The sequence below is a fragment of the Stigmatopora argus genome, chromosome 16 (genome assembly GCF_051989625.1).
Source record: "Stigmatopora argus isolate UIUO_Sarg chromosome 16, RoL_Sarg_1.0, whole genome shotgun sequence".
NCBI classification, from domain to species: domain Eukaryota; kingdom Metazoa; phylum Chordata; class Actinopteri; order Syngnathiformes; family Syngnathidae; genus Stigmatopora; species Stigmatopora argus.
Window position 1 is genome coordinate 3,264,697 of NC_135402.1, and position 20,298 is coordinate 3,284,994.

Consider the following 20,298-nt stretch of genomic DNA (forward strand, 5'->3'; position numbering starts at 1 on the left):
GGTTATTGATAATTACCATTTAAAATTGTTGCTCAAATTCCCTAAATACAAACTGTGAATTATTATTTATTAGGCTAAAGAAAAGCTCCAAATTTCCCGGACTTTTATTGTGTTTTGTTGGAGAACTTGTTAAGACCCTGACTGACGTAGCTTCTTAAAGGGACAACGCATGTACATACAAACTCTTATACACTCACACGTCGGCTCAGTGAAACTGCTCATGGCCATTGTTGGCTTTTATTGATGCGTAGACCGTGTTGTTTTACCTTGTTTTGTCGCCGGACGTTTGGTCGCCGGACGTTTGGTCGCCGGACTTTTGGTCGCCGGACTTTTGGTCGCCGGACTTTTGGTCGCCGGACTTTTGGTCGCCGGACTTTTGGTCGCCGGACTTTTGGTCGCCGGACGTTTGGTCGCCCGTTGTTTGGGTCCGGTGACCAAACGTCCGCAACCAAACGTCCGGCGACCAAAAGTCCGGCGACCAAACGTCCGGTCACGATGATTTTGAGCTAGTCAGAATTTGGAGTAAAATTCCAGACCACTTTTAAAGGTGTCTTGTTTTTTATGACGACTCATCATATACATTGTTTCCTTTCGATGGCAATTATGTTAGCATTCATGTATTTCTGGTATGGTACAACACTAATAAATACTATTTTGTTGTCAGATTTGGTGGGCAGGGCTTAGGGTCAGGTGCAAAAATAACAGTCAGCTCACAAAAAGTCAGTCCGCTAAAACCACACTTCTTTTTCACCTCGCTTTCTGGTTGCCGCGGCAACGACCAAGATGTCCGGGGGTAAACAAATCAGCGAGTCAATCGGCTTTGGAGCGTCAATGCCCGGGGCCCATCTCGGACTGTCGGCGCACGGTTGCCGTGGATACGCCAATATTTTCACCTGTGATTGTTGGGTTACGGTGGTGTGATCGGTCGCCGCTATATAGCGCGGATGATAGGCGGAGGATGAGTCACCCGTGCAGCTGGATGAGGATAACGATGAGTAAGTCATTGTTGTCATCTCGTTTTAAAGGGTTGCGCGCGTCACACTTCCTGTAAAGCGCTTCGGCGTCCGGACGCTAGCGACACGTTGGCCGCATTGACGGCGATAGATGTCCAATCCGTTTTGAAAATGTCAAAGCGGTCACGTGGGGAAGATTACCGTCAAATGTTCCCGAGCTTCGTTGTTGTTGTTGGTTTTTGGAAATGTCGTATAGTGGCGTGGTGTTGACGCAGCGTCGGCGAGATGCTAAGCGAGACGGCGAAATTGCGGGAATTCGGGACTCCGGTGTGATATTTGTCGAGGTTGTGAGGAAGCGACGCCCCCGAGCACGTCCCGTCAACAAGAGTTTAATGCTCGCCGGCTGAGCTTTGTTGCCATTAACAATAGAGACGTCGCAAAACATATTTATGAAATTATATTCATATACATTTAGAATAGGTTAACAAGAATATCGAGAAAATTTGAACGTTTTCCACTTTTAATAGAAAGGAAAAATGTGTTATTAGAAATTCATTTTAAAAATTATATTTATTCCACATTGAAAAAGCTATTTAAAAAAAAATCTGGCTTTCTTAATTAAATGTATTTTTTTTTACATTTTATGAAATGCTTTAATTTGGGATTACTTTTTGTAAAAGTTTAAAAATATAGTGAAAGAAGAGAAAAAAATACTAGCAAATTTCATTCATTCAGGGTCATGGGGGTGCTGGAGGCAACTTTGGAGTCTAGGTGGGGAACAACCTGAATGGCTTGCCAGCCAATCACAGGACACCATGCCACAAACAACCAATCCCACTCACACTCATACCTAAGGACAATTTAGAGTGGTCGCCAACCTAGCATGCATGTTGTAGCAATGTGGGACGCAACCCAAATACCTGGAGAAAACCCACAAACGCCACAAAGGAATGGGATCAAACCCTCGACCTCAACTGTGAAGCGAACGTGCCAACCACTTATCACCGTGCTGCCTGCCTCTTAAGAAATATTCTTGCAAACAAATCTAACCCCAAAAAAGTATCACAAAAAAATCCAAATAAAAAAATAAAAGCTCTTTTCTCCTCCCATAATTTTCCTGCTAAAATATGAAAGCCATAATAACAAATAGATTGATTACAAAACAGGCACGACTGCTTGTGTTTCTCCTCTAATGGAAGTCATTTTTGAGGGGGGAGTGGCATTCATATTCAAGATGGATGCGGCTATTTTCAGACCTGTTTTATGTTGCCTTGGGAGGGTATTTATCATTATTAATGATCACTCCGCCTTACGCCAAGGTGCTTTGACCTCCTCTGTGTGTGTTTGTATGTGTGTATGTATAACGAAGCACTTACTCAAGCAGACTACAAGGTCACATGATAAACGGCGAGCGCGGTATTGGCGGTCGAATCCAAACACACAAACAAGCATCGCCAAAAAGTTAAGCTGCGGTGAAAGAGTTCATTCTTGAATACCTTTACTTTTTTTTCTAGTTGACTTAACGCTCAGAATTTTTTTAAAAATATAGATTTTTGTCGGGTTATGTTCTGCGATATTTATTATTCGCATGCATTTTTCAAGTATAATAAAAATAATAATATTTTTACACTATTTCTTTTAGTTTGGTTGGTGACGTGTTCTATGTTGGAGGTGAAAAAATGAAACGTGAAAAAAAAAAGAAGTCATTTGCCACCCTGTGCTCGTAACAGTTGTCAAGTTGACACGACTCGCAGCCAATTAGATTTCACCTCGTGACCCTTTGCCTCCGGCTGGTCAACTCCAGAGTTGCCTAGCAACTAAAAAGACCTGAATCAGTAGTTGGGGATGAAAAAAGAAAACAAGCCAGGTGCCCCTTTGTCCATCTCAATGGCCACTCAACTCACTGTTTATATCTAGAAGAAATGCAGCTGTCACCCTTAACTTAGCTCGCGATAATTAAAAATAATGATTTCTGACTCGTTTTATATACATATGTGCTATTTAAATGGTTCTTGGTGATTTATGAGCATAAATTAACGCTTTAAGTGACTATTTGTGGTAAGTTTAACCCCATCATGACCTGGCATACCCTATTTTGTTGTTTATTTTTCTCTAACATGAACCAGAAGTTGTTTAGTTTCAGACATCAATTTTTGCTGACGTAAAGTCTGTGAGAGAAAATATTTTTCCCCGTAATATTAGATTTAAGTAACATTTGGAGACAAGTCGGAATTATACGATTAAAAATATGACTTACTTATTTTTGCATCACTCGAACTGTAAGTTGTACAGGAACCACGGTTTTGGTGACATTAGGTCAGTGTGAAAAATTAGATTTGGGAATAATTTGGGAGTTTTTTTGTGATTACTGCTGATAAAACGTTGATTAGAACGACTATTGCTAATATAAACGACATAGTTTTAAATGAAAAGATTTTCAGATGAGATTTTTTCAATGCAAAAAGTGGTTGGGAAACACTAGTATAAAGGGCAAAGATAAAAATTGGACCTATAAATTCACCATTTTGGAAACATTTGTACCCATAAACACATTTACGTCAAACAATATTTGAACTTTTGTTGTTCACATACAACGACATCATGTTTGGTTTACCCTTAATGCACTTTCAAGATGGCGGATGGACATATCCTCAAAATCAGGTGACTAAATGTGATAGTACATAGTGTGTGTGTATAAGAGAAGTACAAATACCTTGAAATCCTTCAGGCAAATGGTTAGCGAGGCGGATCCTGAAGAGCCAAATGAAGATCCAGGCCGGTGATCGTAACGCCCTGGACGAGTGGATGAGATGAACAAATGAGAAGGCCGCAGGGGTAACGGCGCACCCCCAATTTTTCCCGCCCATTGCTTTTCCAATACAGATTCTCTCACGGAGGAGCGTTATAGGCGCCGGTGCTTTTAATGATTGCAGTGGAGCTTTTTATTTGCCGCAATTTAATGACCATCCATCACCGAGATGTTTATTGGCGTGAGGAGAAACGGCGCCCATTATCGCCGGGCCGCTCCGTTAAAGCTCGGGGGACGCCTTAACTCATTGACTGCCACTGGCCAAAAACTTTTTCAGCAATAGTAATGACATTTTTTTTGTTTTTTTAATCATGTATGGCCATATTGACTACCTAATTCTTTTCTAAATATTTAATCGTTAATTGCAAATTACGGCCCGGTGAAAATATTGAATATGGCGGGCACAAGAAGCTTGAGTCCAGCCTACATAGTCACACTCCATAGCTTTAACACTAGATGGAGGTAGACAATTATACAGTGCCCTTTTAAGAGCTCAGGGGTCAAAATATGATAACATATTGAAATTGCAGTATTTTGTTTGACATGCTAAATTAGTTTTTTAAAGAGCTATTGTGATGGACTGAGAAATCTGGGTTGTGATTTGATTTACTTTTGCATTATCCTAATGGCTCTGCATTATTTTGTTACTTGTAGCCCTCAGCTCAGGGGTCTCCAAACCAGCCCGTTTATGGAATAGTTTGTAACCCCCAGCCTTAACTCGCTCACCTCCACTGACAGCCATAGACGTCCAATCCAATTTGCCTGGGAGATTGCAGCTTTCGTACATTGGGACTGAATTGGTTAATACTTAAAAGTACATGCATTTTAAAAAACCCAATGTCCAGACTATTCAGATTTTTCTGAAAACTGCCCCCAGAGGAAAAACAAGAGTTGAATAACACCAAACTATGATTCATTTTTGCAAGGGTGCGGCCATTTTGGTCAGAATGTTTAGTAGTATGTTAAGAGTAATTTGTACATTTCAAGAAGAAAAAAAATCAAAAGTTTATACTTACTGTAAATGTTGAAGGTGAGATTCAACAGATTGAAAACATCTTTGCAAAGTTTTTGCCAATATTTAAAGCAAAAACTCACGGATCGACGGTTTGAATCGCTATCAACTATAACTTGGTCCCACTGTAGATCTTGAATGAATTCAAGTAAGGACGTAACAAACTTAACACCCTAACCTTCCCATCGATTTGATGTTTTCACAAGAAAGCAGATATTGTTGAACATTTTGGTCAAACGAAGCAAAAACGAGGTTGATTTTCGCTGGGCGACTTGCATGCTTTAATTCTAATCACCTGCAGCCGTCGACCAGGTGTGAACGATCCGTTCAAACAATAACACCACCACAAAATGAGGTTGAAAAGCACACTTCTTTGGCCATAATCAAAGTTCCAGTTGACATTGCCGCCCTCTGGAGGCCGCGCACAGTTCTACACAAATATTGTGCCGATTTGTAATTCACTTGTGTGATTTAGCAACATTCAAGTGTATTGTGGTCCCCTATCCAACTGAGATAAGATTAAAAAAAAAAATAATAATAAAAAAAATAAAAAATAAACAATTTTGAATAATTCGCGTTTCCTTTAAATATTTTTTTTAGCAAGAGTGGGAAAGCTTGTCTTTTCGGTGGATCCATTCATTCCCAATTAGACATTAAACAGCCAATAAATAACCACAAAAATACATGCAGTGACTCCGAAATGTACCAAAACCAGTACCAAGTTTTCCACCACCAATAAGGGGTTAACTACATTTATAGCACATTAACAGGAAATCACCTGCTCTTTAGAAAGTAAATAGAAATCAATAAAGTGACCCAATAAACAAAGAGGACCACTTGCCGGCTAGATTCGACATAGATTTAAAAAAAAATCTTTTTCCTCCAGCCTTTTCTTTCACCTAAATGCTGTAACAAGTTGAAAAAGTTCATTAAAATACATAATAGATGATTCCAACCCACCAGTAGCAACAGCAGGCATCTCTGGGGCCTAATTTGGTCCAATAGGCATCAAGGGATAAAAACTAAATAGGGAATGGAAAAATACACAGTTCTCATAAAACATTCATATTTTTGGGGAAATAAACAAACAACAAAATGCTGACGGTGTGCCTTTTGTTCTCAACAGCATCCGAGTAGATGCAGAAGTTGCGCGTCCATGCCGTCGATGTCGGACTCGTCGCCCGAGTTGGCGCGTTTGTCGGCGTCGGAAGGAGGGCGCTGCGTCGTGGCGGCGGCGGGCGGCGAGGCGGCGCAGTCGTCCGCCTCGGCCGTGGCTTCGGGCAACGAGGACGGGGAAGACGATCGGGACGACGCGGGGGAGGTGGAGGAGGATGAGGAAGGTGAGAGTGAGGAGGAAGAGGAGGAAGGGGACACGGGGGAGGACGAGGGGGACGAGGCGGGTCCGTCGGCGGCGGCGGCATCCCAGGCATTGGCCTCGTTGTGGGCTGCTACCAAAAATGCACAAATATGATAGCTTTTAGCAAGACAGCTAATGGTAGCGCGTTAATAGACTACAAAAAGATTTGATTAATAATTAGTTGGCGAATTGTGCGGCAAGAATGATAAGACGAGGGTGAAATCCAGTGGTGAAGTAGCTTACCTGTGCTGACACGCTGCCTCTTGTTCTTTGGGCCCTGCACACAAAAAGGACAAGAAATATGACAAGTGATTTTTGGAGTTTGAACGGGAAGGTCAACGCACTTGGCTTTTGTCTTGGTCGCCGCTGGATGCTTCGGATGACATTTGCTCGTGGAGCTTTTTCTGCACGAAGGCCTGCTCGTAGTATTTGGCCTGCTGCTCTTTGTTTAGCGACGTCCACTGCCAAAACATCATGTTGAAATTGAAAAAAACAGTAAATCAGTTGGGCACTTTTCTGCCCAAGTTGACTAAATATAAAGAAAAAAACAACCAAAAACTTTTTTCTTGTCATACTACGTCTTTAACGTCCTAATTTTCTGACGTTAACCTCCTATTATTAAAAAGTATGAGCTTATTCTCATAACATTACAACTTTAATCTCATAGTATTACAATGTCAAAAAAGCCTTGCTTTAAAAAAATAAATAAAAAAAAGATCTGTTTTTGAATGGGTTAAATAAAACTCACCAGCTGTGCCAGCAACTTATTGACAGCCGCACTGTCCATATTCTCCAATTGGGTCTTCATGGCCAGGCGCTGTTCCCGAAGGAAGCACATGAACGCGTTGGGCGGCTTTTTGACGCCGGGAAGCTTGCGTCGTCGTTTGCATGTCCTTTTGGCACTTGGGGCATAAAAAAATAAAGAGTACACACGTTAAAATGTAGGACTGCCACAAACCATTATTTTGACAGTCCGTCAATCATTGTTTATTTTGCAATTGGACTCATCGGCTCGTGTGTGTTTATATCATATCCTATTTACTGTTATTTACATTTTACTCCCAAATGTGTAATTGCAAGCTGAACAGATGAATTGAGAAAATATGGACATAATGATAAATATTTTATTTTTATCATTATTACTATAATATTAAAAAAAAAAATTAAAATATATATACGTTATTAATTTAAATAAAAAATAAACAATTATGTTTCATTATATCCATAGCAAAAGGTGTTTGCAAATATTTAGGATGTACTGCAAAGATAAGCATTTTTTCCTATCAAGAACAATAATATAAAAAAAAAAATGTAAAAAATATTTACAGTTCATTTTTTAAAATTTCGATTATTTTAGGCTAACTAACAAAATAACAAAATAGCAGCTTATGAGTTTGTTTTTGATTATTTGTGTCACGCTGAGGTCAGAGTCATATTGGAATAGAAGAGATTTACGTGAAAGATGTCGCAGAAATGGGAGGAGGCGCGGCCTGCGAGGCGTCCACCGCCGCGTACAATACTTCGCCGTTCCTACGAGGCAAACATCAAGTCAACATCTTGTGCACAATTTTTTTGTTTACGCTTGAGCAACTCACAGCATTCCGACGGCGCGCAGAGTGGCCCCTTCGGGCAGCGGCACAACAGGCAAGTTTTTTTTCTGCAGACACAAAAAAAAAAGTCAAATAGATATCAACGTTTACTTTTTTTCAAAGGATTTGTTCATGCTGCTACTTTGAAGAAGCTCCCGAGGGGACATAAAATAGTCTATTTTATACGTCCCCTTGTTCAAAACTTTCTATGTTCAGTTACATTCCTATTTTTCTGATGGAGCATTTCAAATTGTAACAACAACAAATGGACAGTGTGTGTGTGTGTGTACGTGTGCATGTGTACGTGTGCATGTGTGTGTGCGTACCGGCTGCGTTGGCGGACTGGTGAAGGTGAAGGGCCCCTGACCTTGGACGACATGTGATGGTACCTGGCACGGTAAAAACTGCGTAGAGGGGGAAAAAAGGGTCTCAACCATTAGTAATGAAAATATGTCTGTGTATTAAAGTAGCCACAGAATATGTCAAGGGAACCTGAATTGGAAATAGCATGTTTTTCAGTTTGGGGCTCCTTACCTGGTGACGGAAAGGACCGCCCGGCTGGCGGCTGAGGTAAAAGGGCTGCATAATGTAGGGATTGAACTGCGGCCCGTATCTCATACTGGGAAGCGCCACTAACTGAGCTGGCGGGATGAACGGGAGCCGGGTGGGCAAGCGAGCCGGTTGGGGGTGGCGGGCGTCCAGCGACAGCCCGAATACGGGCGACAGGGCGTGGGCGGAGGAGGGGTTTTGGTTGGGAAGGTGAGGAGAAGTGTTGGGATTCGGTTCGGACATGACGTTGGAGCACAACTCCTGCAGCGTGGCGGCCACGTCCTGCCACTCCAGTTCGCCCACGATCTGCTCGAACTCTTCCCTCAGCTTCTCCATCTAGCGCTCCCGACTTCTGCTGTCAATCACAGATGGACACACACATTTTCTTAGTACGCAGCACGATTTCAAACTGAAATACCCATCAGCCGCCATCGATCTTTTAATCGAATTGTACTTTTAGGAACACTTTCAGGGGCGGTGGTCTAAAAAAACATGTTGTATTTTTAATATTGTAATAAACAATTGAGTTAAGTAAATTTAAAGGAGTAAAAAGAGGTCAGGTCATGTCAAAATAAGCAACAAAAGAACTTGGATCTCATAATATTATCATTTTAATCCTGTAATATTACAATGTGAGATTTAAGTCTCATAATATAACGACTTTACATTTGGACTATTCTCATAATCGTAATACTATTTTTCTTTGTTTGGACTTGTGTTGACTGGATGTGAAGTTATGTGAATAAAAAGCTGATTTTGTCGCCATTTCATTGCCTTTTTATAGAAACGCGGAAATCACGAGCGTCAATTATGCGCCCATTGGAATTGACGTGTGTGACGTCACATAGACTAAAACGGCGGATAGCAGAGAGAAATCACACAAATACATACTTTTATCTAATATTCACCGAGAGGGAAACGAAGGAATTAAAATGCTCTGGACAGGTGAGGCCCGTCCAGACTTTTAGCGCAAACCATCATTTTACACAAATAAATAAATAAAATACAAATACTAGCATTGACGTTACCGGTCTATTGTGAATATTTTAACAAAACTATTTACGTGTGCCTTTTTCTACTTGACATAAACGGCAAATTTCAACTTTTTAAAGAAAGATGTAACACTTTTAGATGAGATGTTCTATTAACAGTTAGCTAAAACGGTAAGCAAGTGCGATAAACTTGTTTTTTCCTTATTTTATATCCACATATTTAGCATCTTACCTATTGTAGTTGGTCTACAAAAACCCTTTGAGTGGTTTAACAGACGAGATGGAAATACTGTACAATACTTTCGAGAAATTTTCACTGTATATTGTACTTGAAAGAAAAGTCCACTTTCAACGATCGGAAGCGGGTTGCCATGGCAACTGGGAGTTCGTCACCCGAGTCGTCAAAAGTACGGCAAGAAATGTGAACAAATATTCTTGTTTGCTCATTATTTGCAATTACTGCTTGTTGAATAGCAGGCTAAAATATACATCTGCCATCACATTAAAACTCTAAAGGATGAAATTAAATAATTGGCTGGCGATTCATTTATTTGGACTGTGATGGGTGACTCCATTTAAGATAAATTTGCATTCCCACGCAATTCCTGCAGATATAACAATCATGGTTTGCGTGTCATTTCAGAGGCAGCCACAGGAGGGCGGCGTCGGGCTGGTACTAATGTGTGTATAAATCTGTAATACTAATGTGACGAAAAATGATTTCTGGTAAGAATCACTGCCAGTTCTGTTTAAGTAATGCATTGGGTGCCATTGACGTCCAGTCCATTTGGACTGGCAGGATGGCAGGAATCGAACAATATTGCCAATATTACATGAACGTTTCTTTTAAAATCCCAAACTGAAAATTGAGTTTAACACATCTAATAATGAAATGTTATATCCGTAAGGTTTATTTTGCTGCTTCTACCTTTAAAAAAAACTTTATTTAAAAGACAATTTCAGTTTTTGACTCATTTCACTTAAAAGGTTTTTCTAAATTTACTTTTTGTTGTAATTACTTAAATTACAGACCAAGTATTAGCACACAAAATGCGCTAAACTGCTTGTGATAGTTCATAAGAACACCTAAAAAAAAGAGTATATGTGCCCCACTGGCTAAACTTTCAAATTCAAGCCTCAGATTGAATATCAATGACATTTTGAGTTATTTCATTCATCCAAAGAATGCCAACAGGTGGTCTTTCTTGCTCATTTTGATTTGAAATTGAAAAAGGTTTGAAAAAATGAGTTTCAGTTTGAATTTTGATTGGAAGGAATGAGCTGTTTTTTTTGCAAGTGTGGCAATGCTTTTCATTTGTCCTCATTCAACCTCCCCCTCTTGTGCACTTTCACCCCTGACCCCCCTAGCAGACACTCACCGATACCAGACAAAGCCTCGCAAATATCCCAGACGGACTGACAAGAGCCAAGCGCTGATAAGAAGATGCATTCAAGCATCTTTTGAGATCCCAGTCCTTCCCCCAAGAGTCGCGCTAAAAGACCGAGGGGGACAAAACCGGCCATCGTATCGTTTGCTGTGGGCCCTGAAAGGAAAATCACGTGCTTTGACTTTGTGTCCTGCAAAAACCAAACTAATGTGGTACTCATTAAAATGTTTCAAACCTGATCACTTGCTGTACGTGGGAAGACGTGCGGGGCGGAAAGAAAGGCTGACATTCTCGAGCCAGGGCGTCAATGACTTGCAAGGCTTTTTTTTCTGTTATTGTTGCAAGGGCAGCAGTCGGCGAGGGGGTGCGCGGGGGGTCACGGGGAGTCCGGTCTGCAGGATCCAGATAAATCCAGAGGGGAGTAGGCGGGAAGTGCTCTCACATCACTTCCCGTCTTTGTTTCTGCCGCTATTTTCGAGGCCCGGAATGTCGCTCCTGTGGTGGTGAAAGCATTCAAAACAACTTCATTAAGTTCTAAAACACAAAACACAACATGCATATACATATATGTATTGTATGTACATAAGAAGTGTGAGGAAGTTACAAGTTATAACGCCACTTTCCCAACTTTAACAATGCTAGCACATTATAGTCATGTAACTGAGTTAGAAGTAAAGTGGTAATTTCAACAAGGCAAAAAAAGTACTCAAAAAATATAAACACAAATATGCTCTTTTACATAAACAATCTTATATAATGAATAAAACTGATCATCTAATGTGATTAACGGCACTATTCTGGTTGTGATTATCCTGACCTTTTTGACAGTGTGAATATATATATATATATATATATATATATATATATATATATATATATATATATATATATATATATATATATATATATATATATATATATATATATATATATATATATATATATATATATATATATATATATATATATATATATATATATATATATATATATATATATATACAGTTTAAAATGTACTACGTTCTGGTAAGTAGTGGCGACAACAAAAGCCTGATTTAAGTCTTTTAACCCCAGGAACCTTGTCTCTGGTTCCTATTGGTTATTCACATGACGCCATTCTTCTCTTCTTAATTTCAGCGTGTTTATATTTTCAAACCCTGGGAAGTTTCTATTTGTGGGAATTTCTGGTACGTAGTGCTATCTATTTATGTCTAAAATGCCTTTCCTATTTCTGCATCCTCACCCTCTTGCTACTGTGACAACCAAGTTTCCCGAATACGGGATGAATAAAGTTATCCAATCCAATCCAATCCAATCCAATTAACAGACACCAGGCAACAATCTCCTCTATTCCTAGACGTTGGCTTCGGTCTGTTTACGGTTTCAAAACAAAGGTATGGCAATTTCTGACAACCAACTTTGCTAGATGGGGGAAGCTTAGGTTTCCCCAAATCTTTTCCCCCCCATATTTCAGTATAATGCTATTGGACATCCTTAGCGTTGGCTTCCCCTATTTGGTGACGTGCTAACAGAGCTATTCAAAACATTTAGCTTTTGGCCGCCGTTTGGCTCCCTACAAAAGCTGTCAAGCTGTCAGCAAATGTTGGCAGGACTCCAGCCCAGTTCAAATCCCCCGAGCCGCTCGCTACAGGGCAGAAAAAAAAATCATAATTTAACACATGGAGAGCTAGTTGGGATTTCTAGGAAGTCGTGCATAAAACAGCACAGCCCCCCTTTAAACATTTATGTACTACATGTGATCATTTGTATTATTTGTCTGGTTTTTAGCATACTTTAGTTTGGCGACCTCGGCAGGAAACAGTAATCTCCACTTTATTTGTTAAACAGAGGATGGGAATTGGGAAAAAAAGATCGATATTACCTCTTTTGATGATGACGATATCTTCGTCAATGGCAGTGAGAAATGATCGCTCAGGTTCAGACTTCCCGCCTGAACCGGATTGGATGTTTAGAACTGTCAATGGAAGGGGAATTAGTTAAGGGCTATTGGAAAGAAAATACTCTAGAGCACATGTGTCAAAGTGGCGGCCCAGGGGCCAAATCTGGCCCGCCGCATCATTTTGTGTGGCCCGGGAAAGTAAATCATGAGTGCCGACTTTCTGTTTTCGGATCAAATTAAAATAAAGAGTATAGATGTATATTAAATTTCCTGATTTTCCCCCTTTTAAATCAATAATTGTAATTTTTTAATCCATTTTTTCTGTGTTTTTAGTTCAAAAATCATTTTGTAAAATCTAAAAATATATATAAAAAAAGCTAAAATAAACATTGTTTTAGATCTAAAAAAAACTGAATATTCAGGGTTTTTAATCCATTTATAAAAAAAAAATCTAAATATATCTAAGATGGTCCGGCAAACATGAAATCGAGTTGACGCTAACGCGGACCGTGAACCAACCCAAGTCTGACACCCCTGCTCTAGAGGTATAAGAATATTGAAATATATACATAATTAATATTTTTCCCTGAAAAACAATCCCAACTAAGATAGCTCAATTCCTCTCATTGGATGATTTTAGTCAACAAAATACTGAAATTAGGTGAATTTAAGCTTCTTGTGCGGGCCATATTCGATGGAATTTTGCAAATCAAATTGCAAAGCAGGCTGCTGTTTTGACAGATTACAACTTATACTCGCTAAATATGCGCAATATTAGTCAAGGGTCGGCTGCACGTAAGTTTGGAATTAGCCCCTCTTTACGCCAGGAAGTGCCGGTCGGCCGGGACCACCAGAGTAAAGGAGGTAAGGGGGGTGGGGGGGTTTAGACAAGTGTGCCTTGGCTGTCCCTGAAGTGGCTTGAAATGTGGAGGGGGGGGGGGGGGGAGGGGGATGGAGGTAGCGGGTGTCAGGCCTTGGATGGCAGGATGTCCTGTTTGGACGGAAAGCAAAAAATAAAAATAAAAATAAACGGGACAGCGCTCGTGATTCCTGTGATTGGTTCACAGCCGGCGAGGGAAATGGGACAATTACTTTCTGTCTTTCACAAAATAGTTCTCGATCCAACGGTCGCTTCTAGGGAGGACTGTGCGCGCTAAATGTAAATAAATAGATTTATCATCATTTCTGACAAGAACTGGGATGGTCTTAGACTTCTTGATTCCTATTTTTTGGAATGATGTATGCCGATTTTTAACTTTCAAAGTGAGTGAAGTGAATTGGTAAATTTTGGCGGATTTTGCGGCCCATTCCTGAACAGTTGCATTTGAGACGCCCTGGTCCAAGGTCAGCGTCGCTGGGCCTTTTCCCCAAATGTGACTGACGCAGATCCGCTTCCTGTCCGAGCCAGATCGGCATTGTTCGCGGGGAGTCGGCGCGCCGATCTCGCTCTCGCAGCCGTTTCCTTTTTCCTGTGCGAGAGGAAGCGGCATGGACGCTAACCTCGCCTTCTCTGCTGATGCCTGTTTGGATTTCAAAGAAGGAAATAAGCCTCTTCTCTCTCTTTCTTTCTTCGGCACTGATTTGAAATTCGACGGAGCAGATTCCACTGGAAGGTCCAGTCAATTGATGTCATACAATTAACACTTTCCATTCCATTTCACCTACAACAATAGAAAATACAGATCAATTTTGATTGACATTTTTGAGTTTTGCAGCAGAAAATGATCAAAACTTTTCTTTTGGAAAAAGAAAAGTCATTCTAAAAGATGATTGCTATTTTGCCTTTCAATAGATTTATTCAATAGTTCCAACTCTAATATATATACAATGGACACTTAAACAAGTTTACACTTAAGATCATTAAGCTTATTTTAGTGTTTTTTGGCATAAAAAGCCTTTTATTGTGTAAGTGGCTAGTTTTTTTCACCCCCCTGAAATATTAACAATTATTTGTAAAAGTATACAGCTTATTAAGGCTCCAAATAAGACTATTATAGTTGCTTTTTTTTTTCAAAGTACTAAGAACTACTCAGAAAAAATGTGAATATTCTGAAAAGGTTGTTTTTATAAGGTGAAAATGTTGATTAGCAAAGTTATCGCTTGCACGTACTGGCTTAAAAAATGGTTGGTTTCATCTCGCCAAAATAAAACAACTTTTACTACAATTTGCTTGCCGTCTAACGGATTTCGATCAATAAAAGTGGCCATTCATGCTGATATTTTAGCGCCCTTCGATTCTCGGAGTCAAAACGGACTGGACTGGACGTGTGACCCCGTCAATGGAGTTATAAAACCAATACAAAAGTGCTAGCATGTTGCATTTAGTGGAAGATTGGGAGCGGGATTGTGCACTGGTTGACTCTTTTTTTCCCTCTTTTTTATCATTAGGGCCCAACAGTGACAGGAAGTCCGCTTTGGGGATTGTCCGCGAGATTCCTGCCTGAGTTGCAACAGGAAGCGTGGCATAAAAAGCAAGTGGAAACACGCCCAGAGATCATTTTGGAGCTCAGAGGAGGAAGGCCGCCGTCGCCGCCACCGACGCCACCGACGCCACCGGGACCAGCGGCGAACATCTCACAGACGGCACCGCGATGGCGAGGGCGGCAGAGGGGTCGCAGGGCCGTGGCCGGAGGGGGACGGCGAGGGCTCGCGCCCACACACGTCATGGCCTGCACGTCCACGGGTAAAAGAAAATGATCGTTTTATTTTGAAAACAGATTCTGGTTCAGAAGTTGGGCACGGAAACTTGAAAGATTAAAAAAAAAAATAGAAAATTTTGGTGTGATAGAGAGAAAAGTATCATTTGTGTAAATTTGAAAAAAAGATTCAATAACTTTACAACTATATATTTCTAAGTCAAAAATACATAAATGACTATGAAAAAAGTAAGAAAATATTAGTAATAACATCTATTTGTCTTTAAGTTACTCAAATATTCAAAATGGATCATGCAATTGCATTTTATAATGTTAATAATGGAAAGTGACTATAAAATAAAAATATTTTTTTAAAATGCTTGCGCTAAGGCATGTATTCATTTAAAAAAATATCACAATTAATTTTAGAAAACAAAATCTAGTAAAATATTACTGTAGAAACTACCATTATGACTGAGAGAAATATTTCAGCATTAAATAGACAATCTAAAAAAATGTATTAGAAACAACTATTTCAAACTTTCATAATGTTACTTTTTAAATCCCCAAACAGAAAATTAGCATTATCCCCTTTTAACAAATTATTAATAACAATAAATGACAAATAGGCCTTTAAAACATCTCTTTAAAAGTATCATTTAGATTGAAATTAATAAGGGGGGTTAGCTGTCCAATTGATCTATTAGTGTTGATATTCTAACTGATCAATTTTATATTTGAGACGATAACGGGTGGATGACGTAACGAGCCGGTCCGTAGGGGGAGGCGGGTGCTGAGGGGAAGGGGGGGGGGGGCGTCTTAAAGTGGGGGGAGGTCCTTCATCACCCCCCATGCTTTCCGTGTGCGTGACAGTCTGAGTTGACCAGCCACACGTACACACACAAATACACATTGGATTGAATGACTATTAATGGGATTATAACGAGTGGATCGGAATTGGACTGCTAACCGGAAGCGAGACTGTTGGATTTCATTTTTTTGGGGTGTTTTTTTTCCTGCTATTTTTTGGACTTTTAACCCACGGCAACGGTGATAGTTCTGTGCATGCTTCTTACTGCGTGTGTGTGGGTTCGTACGTACGTGGATGACGTAGTCTTCGTCCGTGTACGCGACAGTTGAACGTGAGTCGCGGAGGAAAGAAGGGGCGCCCTCGTGTGGTGAAAAGGGGAAACTGTTTGGAGGAGAAATGGTTAATGCGAATGTCAAATACTTTTTTGGTTAATGATTAGAAAATTTTGAGCACATTTGGATCGAATAGTTGATAGTGGATTTTGAATATGAACTAAATCAACTAAAATATTTAAAATACTGGGTACAAATGTTAATATTCCTGATATACATTTTCCTGATAAAATTTTAATAAAATCTCTGGTGAAATGATATATTTTAAAAGATGTCAATAACAATACTGCATGCTAATTTCAAATAGTTTCTTTTTAAAGCCATTTAATTTAATATTGAAAGGCCTTTCTCTACTGCTTATACACACAAGGATCGTGCAGGGTGCTGGAGCCTATCCCAGCCAACTGTGGGTAGCCAATCACAGGGCTCTTTATCTATCTAAAGAAGCCAAACAATCTTAAAGTATGGCACATCAGTTCCCTCTAGTGGTTACTAATAACCCGACATTCCCGTGTTTGTGTCTCAGGTGGTCCTCCAGTCCCAAATTCCAAGCCGGCCGGCCAGCCGGGACCCCCCCTGGCCCCACCCCGCCCGTCCTCTTGTTGGCCGGGAAGAGCGTGAGAGCGAGCCAGCGAGGGAACGTCGTGGGAGAGCAAAATGATCCAGACGGCGCTCCTCGCCGCTCTCCTCGTGCTCACGCGCTCATCCTACGCTCACTACTACGGGTAAAAAACACGAATCCATTAGCCTTCGCTGACGACGATCGCACGGCGCTGAAACTGTATCATTCGCTCCCTATAGGAGGAGGGTGTGCGGTGGCCGGTACCAGCACGTTGTCATGGCGACCGAGTCATACGTCCGGCCCCTACACACGCCTTACATGGCCATGTGTCAGGGTCACCGCCTCTGTAGTACTTACAAGTAAGTTGCCTACCGCCCCACATAAAAATACATGGGAAATTTGCGATTATGATAGAAATTGTTTGACGAAAACGACTATTTTGGAGGTAATCAAACATATATTGTTTGGAGCTCTATTCAGAATCAATTAGATGCCTATAATCGTCAATAACGACGGCCTAAGAGTAATTTTGATTTCTGATGAAAAGGAATAAAAAAAGTCCCTTTCCTCCAAAAAAACATTACCGTAAGTACACTTAATAAGACAAATGAGATAGCATGCACTCATGCACACAAAAGTGGGTCAAAGTGGAATCTGGAGTTGTTATCGAGTATTTTGTTTAAGCACGGGAAATGTCCGCCCACTGAGATTGCTCAAGACCCGATTGTTTATTCTTGTGGTGCCCCTCCTGGCTACCTGATTCCAACAACAGCTAACCCCATTTCCCCCCAAAATTTCAAATCAAAGCACTTCCTTACTTATTGATGAAGGCCATCTTAGTGAATTCAATGGTTGAGGTTCAAGGGCGGATGGAAGGCACACTTCACTGTTTTTCGACGTTGTCTGTGCTCCATATGAATAAAAACAAGAAAAGAAAAATACATTACATCTGATTTCTGTAGTTGTCATTGTCATTGATTATCGTAGTCATGAATCATCAAATATTTTAATTCTCAACAGATCAGAAGCATTGTTGATCTTAAAAATATTGTTATATTTTATGACCCTTTTAATACAAAAGCCTTGCTTTTATTTTTCAAATCTTATTTAAGAGCTTTATTAAATAAAAAAGAAAAATAGAATATTCCCATTTACAGTTTTGAAAAATAGATTGCATATGATATAGACTATGCAGTATAATTATTTTTATATTACATTCTACAATTATTATTTTTTTAAACCTGTAAATATTGCCATTCTGTAATCCTCAAGGAAAGTATCTATATAATCAATCAAATTTAAACATTTACAGGTATATGCTTTTGATTTTGTTCATTCGCTGCCATGCAGACCACTAAATAGTTATTTAAATGTATAGAGTTTTAGGTATTTTTTTTATGTCAAATGGATCATGCTGTCTGTAATATTTGTATTTTCTCCTTACAGGACGGCGTACAGGGTGGCATACCGCCAAGTGAGCAGACTGTCGTCTTTCTCCGACGCCTATCCCGAGTGTTGTCGGGGATGGCGCCGTTTTCACTCGCTTAATTGTAACCAAGGTAAAGCTAATTGGAGCATTTTAATTTCGGGTCAATCCAAAGAGGAGTGCAAGACGCTTGAAATTTTACCTTCCAGATGTGGACGAGTGCCACGATGGGCATCCGTGCGCTCACCTTTGCGTCAACACGTACGGGAGCTTCCGATGCGAATGCCGTCCGGGCTTTGTCCTGGCCGAAGATGCTCGTGGGTGTCGCCGTTTTGTCCCTACGGCGCCATCGTCAGGTAGGCCGAGGAAACAGACAGACGGACAAGTTAGCATTTTTGGTGTTTGTTAGTTTTTTGTGCCAAGACTGAGAAGACGCAGAAGAGATCGTAGCCAGCTTCGCGGCTCATTATTACTTTTGGTACGCGCTATGCCGCTCTCAACTCGTACCGTGAGTAATAATGCACTGCGACTGGCGCCCCCTACAGCTCACAAGCTTGAACAACGTGTGCTTTCTCCATTACTTTGCATGTCATTATTATTTTTTTAATATTTGATTTCTTACCTTTAACCATTTTAGAGAAGGAAAAAAATATATAAAGAGGATTATTTGTATTATGTGTATATTTTACAATACTATAGTACGTTGAATTTATTTAATTACGATCATTTTTTTTCAGAAAAATGTTTCCCTGTCCCATATCTTGAAATGGATTGCATGTCTGTTGCCGTCAATGGCAGTCCATAAATTAAAAATGAACTTTTTGCCAATTGCGCAAATATTATTACTATTTTTTGTTGTTGTTGTTGTTGGCCTGGTTGGCCAGTACCTGCGGTTTTGGTTCCAGCTGGTCCCGTTTCCAACTCTATCACGTCTGAGTACGAGTTGACGGCGGTCCCGGTCCATCAGTAGCAATGGCAAACATCTGGGAGAGATTGAAAAAATAATCTATTTTTAGTCAGCGTTGTACATTCCTTCCCACGCAACTACTCGAGAATTTGGCAGTTTTAGGGTCGCTCTCCGTACCGCCGTCCGCTAACGCTGCGCTCCCTGCAGGCGTCATTCCCGGGAATGTGACGGAGGAAGTGCAGAGCCTGAAAGAGAGAGTGGAACTTTTGGAGAAGGTAAAAAAAAAATCACTTTTTTTTTTCTAACAGTGACTAGCTCCATCTAGTGGTAAAACTGAGAATGGAAAAAAATGCAGGATGAACTTAAGGTTCTTGTGCGGGCTGGTGTCGATAATACTTACATGGGCGCAGTTTGGATACTCCTGTCATCTGCTTTCTTGCCTTTTAGAAGCTGCAGGTGGCGCTGGCGCCGTACAGCAGCGATTTTCGGGAAGAAGTATTGGAGAACAGCCCCACCTTGCTGTCGCACTCGTTCCGCCAGCTGGATCGCATCGACTCTCTGAGCGAGCAGATCGGATTCCTGGAGGAACGTCTGGGAAGCTGTAAGTCAAGCACGAGCCCGGGAAAATGAAAACAACAGTGACAAAAATGGCAGTAATGATATTTTCAGTCAATGGCAAACTTGCTACGAAAGACCAAAAGTGCCAAAATGAATGTCATTTTTGTTACTATATTTTGAAAGTTAAATAGTTCATTCCATAACACTTTCCCTTTCGTTTTAGGTTCCTGCCAGGAAAACTAGCAAAAAAGCTAAGCAACATGGAGACTGTACTCACCTGGTTGTCGAGTCCACTTGTCGCACAAATCACAGGGGCACTGTAAAAGGGCATCTTTGATATTTTTGTATTATCTGTTTTTCTCAGTGACTGCCATTGACAGCGATAGACGCCCAATACCTTTGGTTTGTGGGGTCTATTGTCGTCATAGGCATTGAAACATGATCTTCAATGGCAAAATTCAATTGTTTTGTAATGTTTTGTGACATTTTCTAATAAAAGTACTCAATGACAGAGTGA

General features: G+C 40.4%; 3 protein-coding genes and 1 long non-coding RNA gene across 11 annotated transcripts in view; 2 read left to right on the forward strand and 2 right to left on the reverse strand.

Annotated features, from left to right (window-relative positions):
* Positions 1–5,125: 5,125 nt before the first annotated feature.
* LOC144090565 (transcription factor 7-like 1) lies at positions 5,126–19,468 on the reverse strand. 6 transcript variants are annotated; one of them, XM_077622166.1, is made up of 17 exons: positions 19,401–19,468; positions 19,204–19,299; positions 18,564–18,654; positions 17,709–17,793; positions 16,287–16,377; positions 14,050–14,210; positions 12,532–12,624; positions 10,885–11,144; positions 10,641–10,805; positions 8,255–8,624; positions 8,047–8,124; positions 7,727–7,788; positions 7,587–7,661; positions 6,880–7,033; positions 6,476–6,592; positions 6,375–6,408; positions 5,126–6,222 (listed from the first exon to the last, which is right to left on the reverse strand). In XM_077622166.1, exons 10-17 carry the CDS (start codon positions 8,603–8,605, stop codon positions 5,894–5,896), a joined length of 1,200 nt encoding a protein of 399 aa, XP_077478292.1. In that variant the 5' UTR covers positions 8,606–8,624; positions 10,641–10,805; positions 10,885–11,144; positions 12,532–12,624; positions 14,050–14,210; positions 16,287–16,377; positions 17,709–17,793; positions 18,564–18,654; positions 19,204–19,299; positions 19,401–19,468; the 3' UTR covers positions 5,126–5,893. The 6 variants fall into 6 exon arrangements, with proteins under 6 accessions (XP_077478292.1, XP_077478293.1, XP_077478297.1 ...); XM_077622167.1 differs by lacking the exons at positions 19,204–19,299; positions 19,401–19,468 and having other exon boundaries at positions 8,255–8,621; positions 18,564–18,927; XM_077622171.1 differs by lacking the exons at positions 19,204–19,299; positions 19,401–19,468 and having other exon boundaries at positions 5,126–6,219; positions 18,564–18,927.
* LOC144090571 (uncharacterized) lies at positions 9,931–10,888 on the forward strand. Its single transcript, XR_013305437.1, has 2 exons — positions 9,931–9,987; positions 10,630–10,888. It is a non-coding gene; the product is annotated as an uncharacterized LOC144090571 (long non-coding RNA).
* Positions 15,030–20,292, forward strand: egfl7 (EGF-like-domain, multiple 7). Of its 2 annotated transcripts, none has more exons than XM_077622175.1 (8): positions 15,030–15,232; positions 16,855–17,053; positions 17,130–17,249; positions 18,337–18,449; positions 18,526–18,672; positions 19,431–19,498; positions 19,671–19,824; positions 20,005–20,292. In XM_077622175.1, the coding sequence occupies exons 2-8, from the start codon at positions 16,986–16,988 to the stop codon at positions 20,022–20,024; spliced, it is 690 nt and encodes a 229-aa protein (XP_077478301.1). In that variant the 5' UTR covers positions 15,030–15,232; positions 16,855–16,985; the 3' UTR covers positions 20,025–20,292. The 2 variants fall into 2 exon arrangements, with proteins under 2 accessions (XP_077478301.1, XP_077478302.1); XM_077622176.1 differs by lacking the exon at positions 15,030–15,232 and adding an exon at positions 16,081–16,235.
* The window catches only part of agpat2 (1-acylglycerol-3-phosphate O-acyltransferase 2 (lysophosphatidic acid acyltransferase, beta)), a 79,275-nt gene continuing 78,628 nt past the window's right edge, over positions 19,652–20,298 (reverse strand). Inside the window, exon 20 of one of the 2 annotated variants that reach the window (XR_013305434.1) lies at positions 19,652–19,822. The gene's annotated coding sequence lies outside the window, so the exon portion shown is untranslated. Of the gene's footprint in view, positions 19,823–20,076; positions 20,099–20,298 lie in introns of those variants that run through there. The other variant, XR_013305435.1, reaches the window with a different exon arrangement.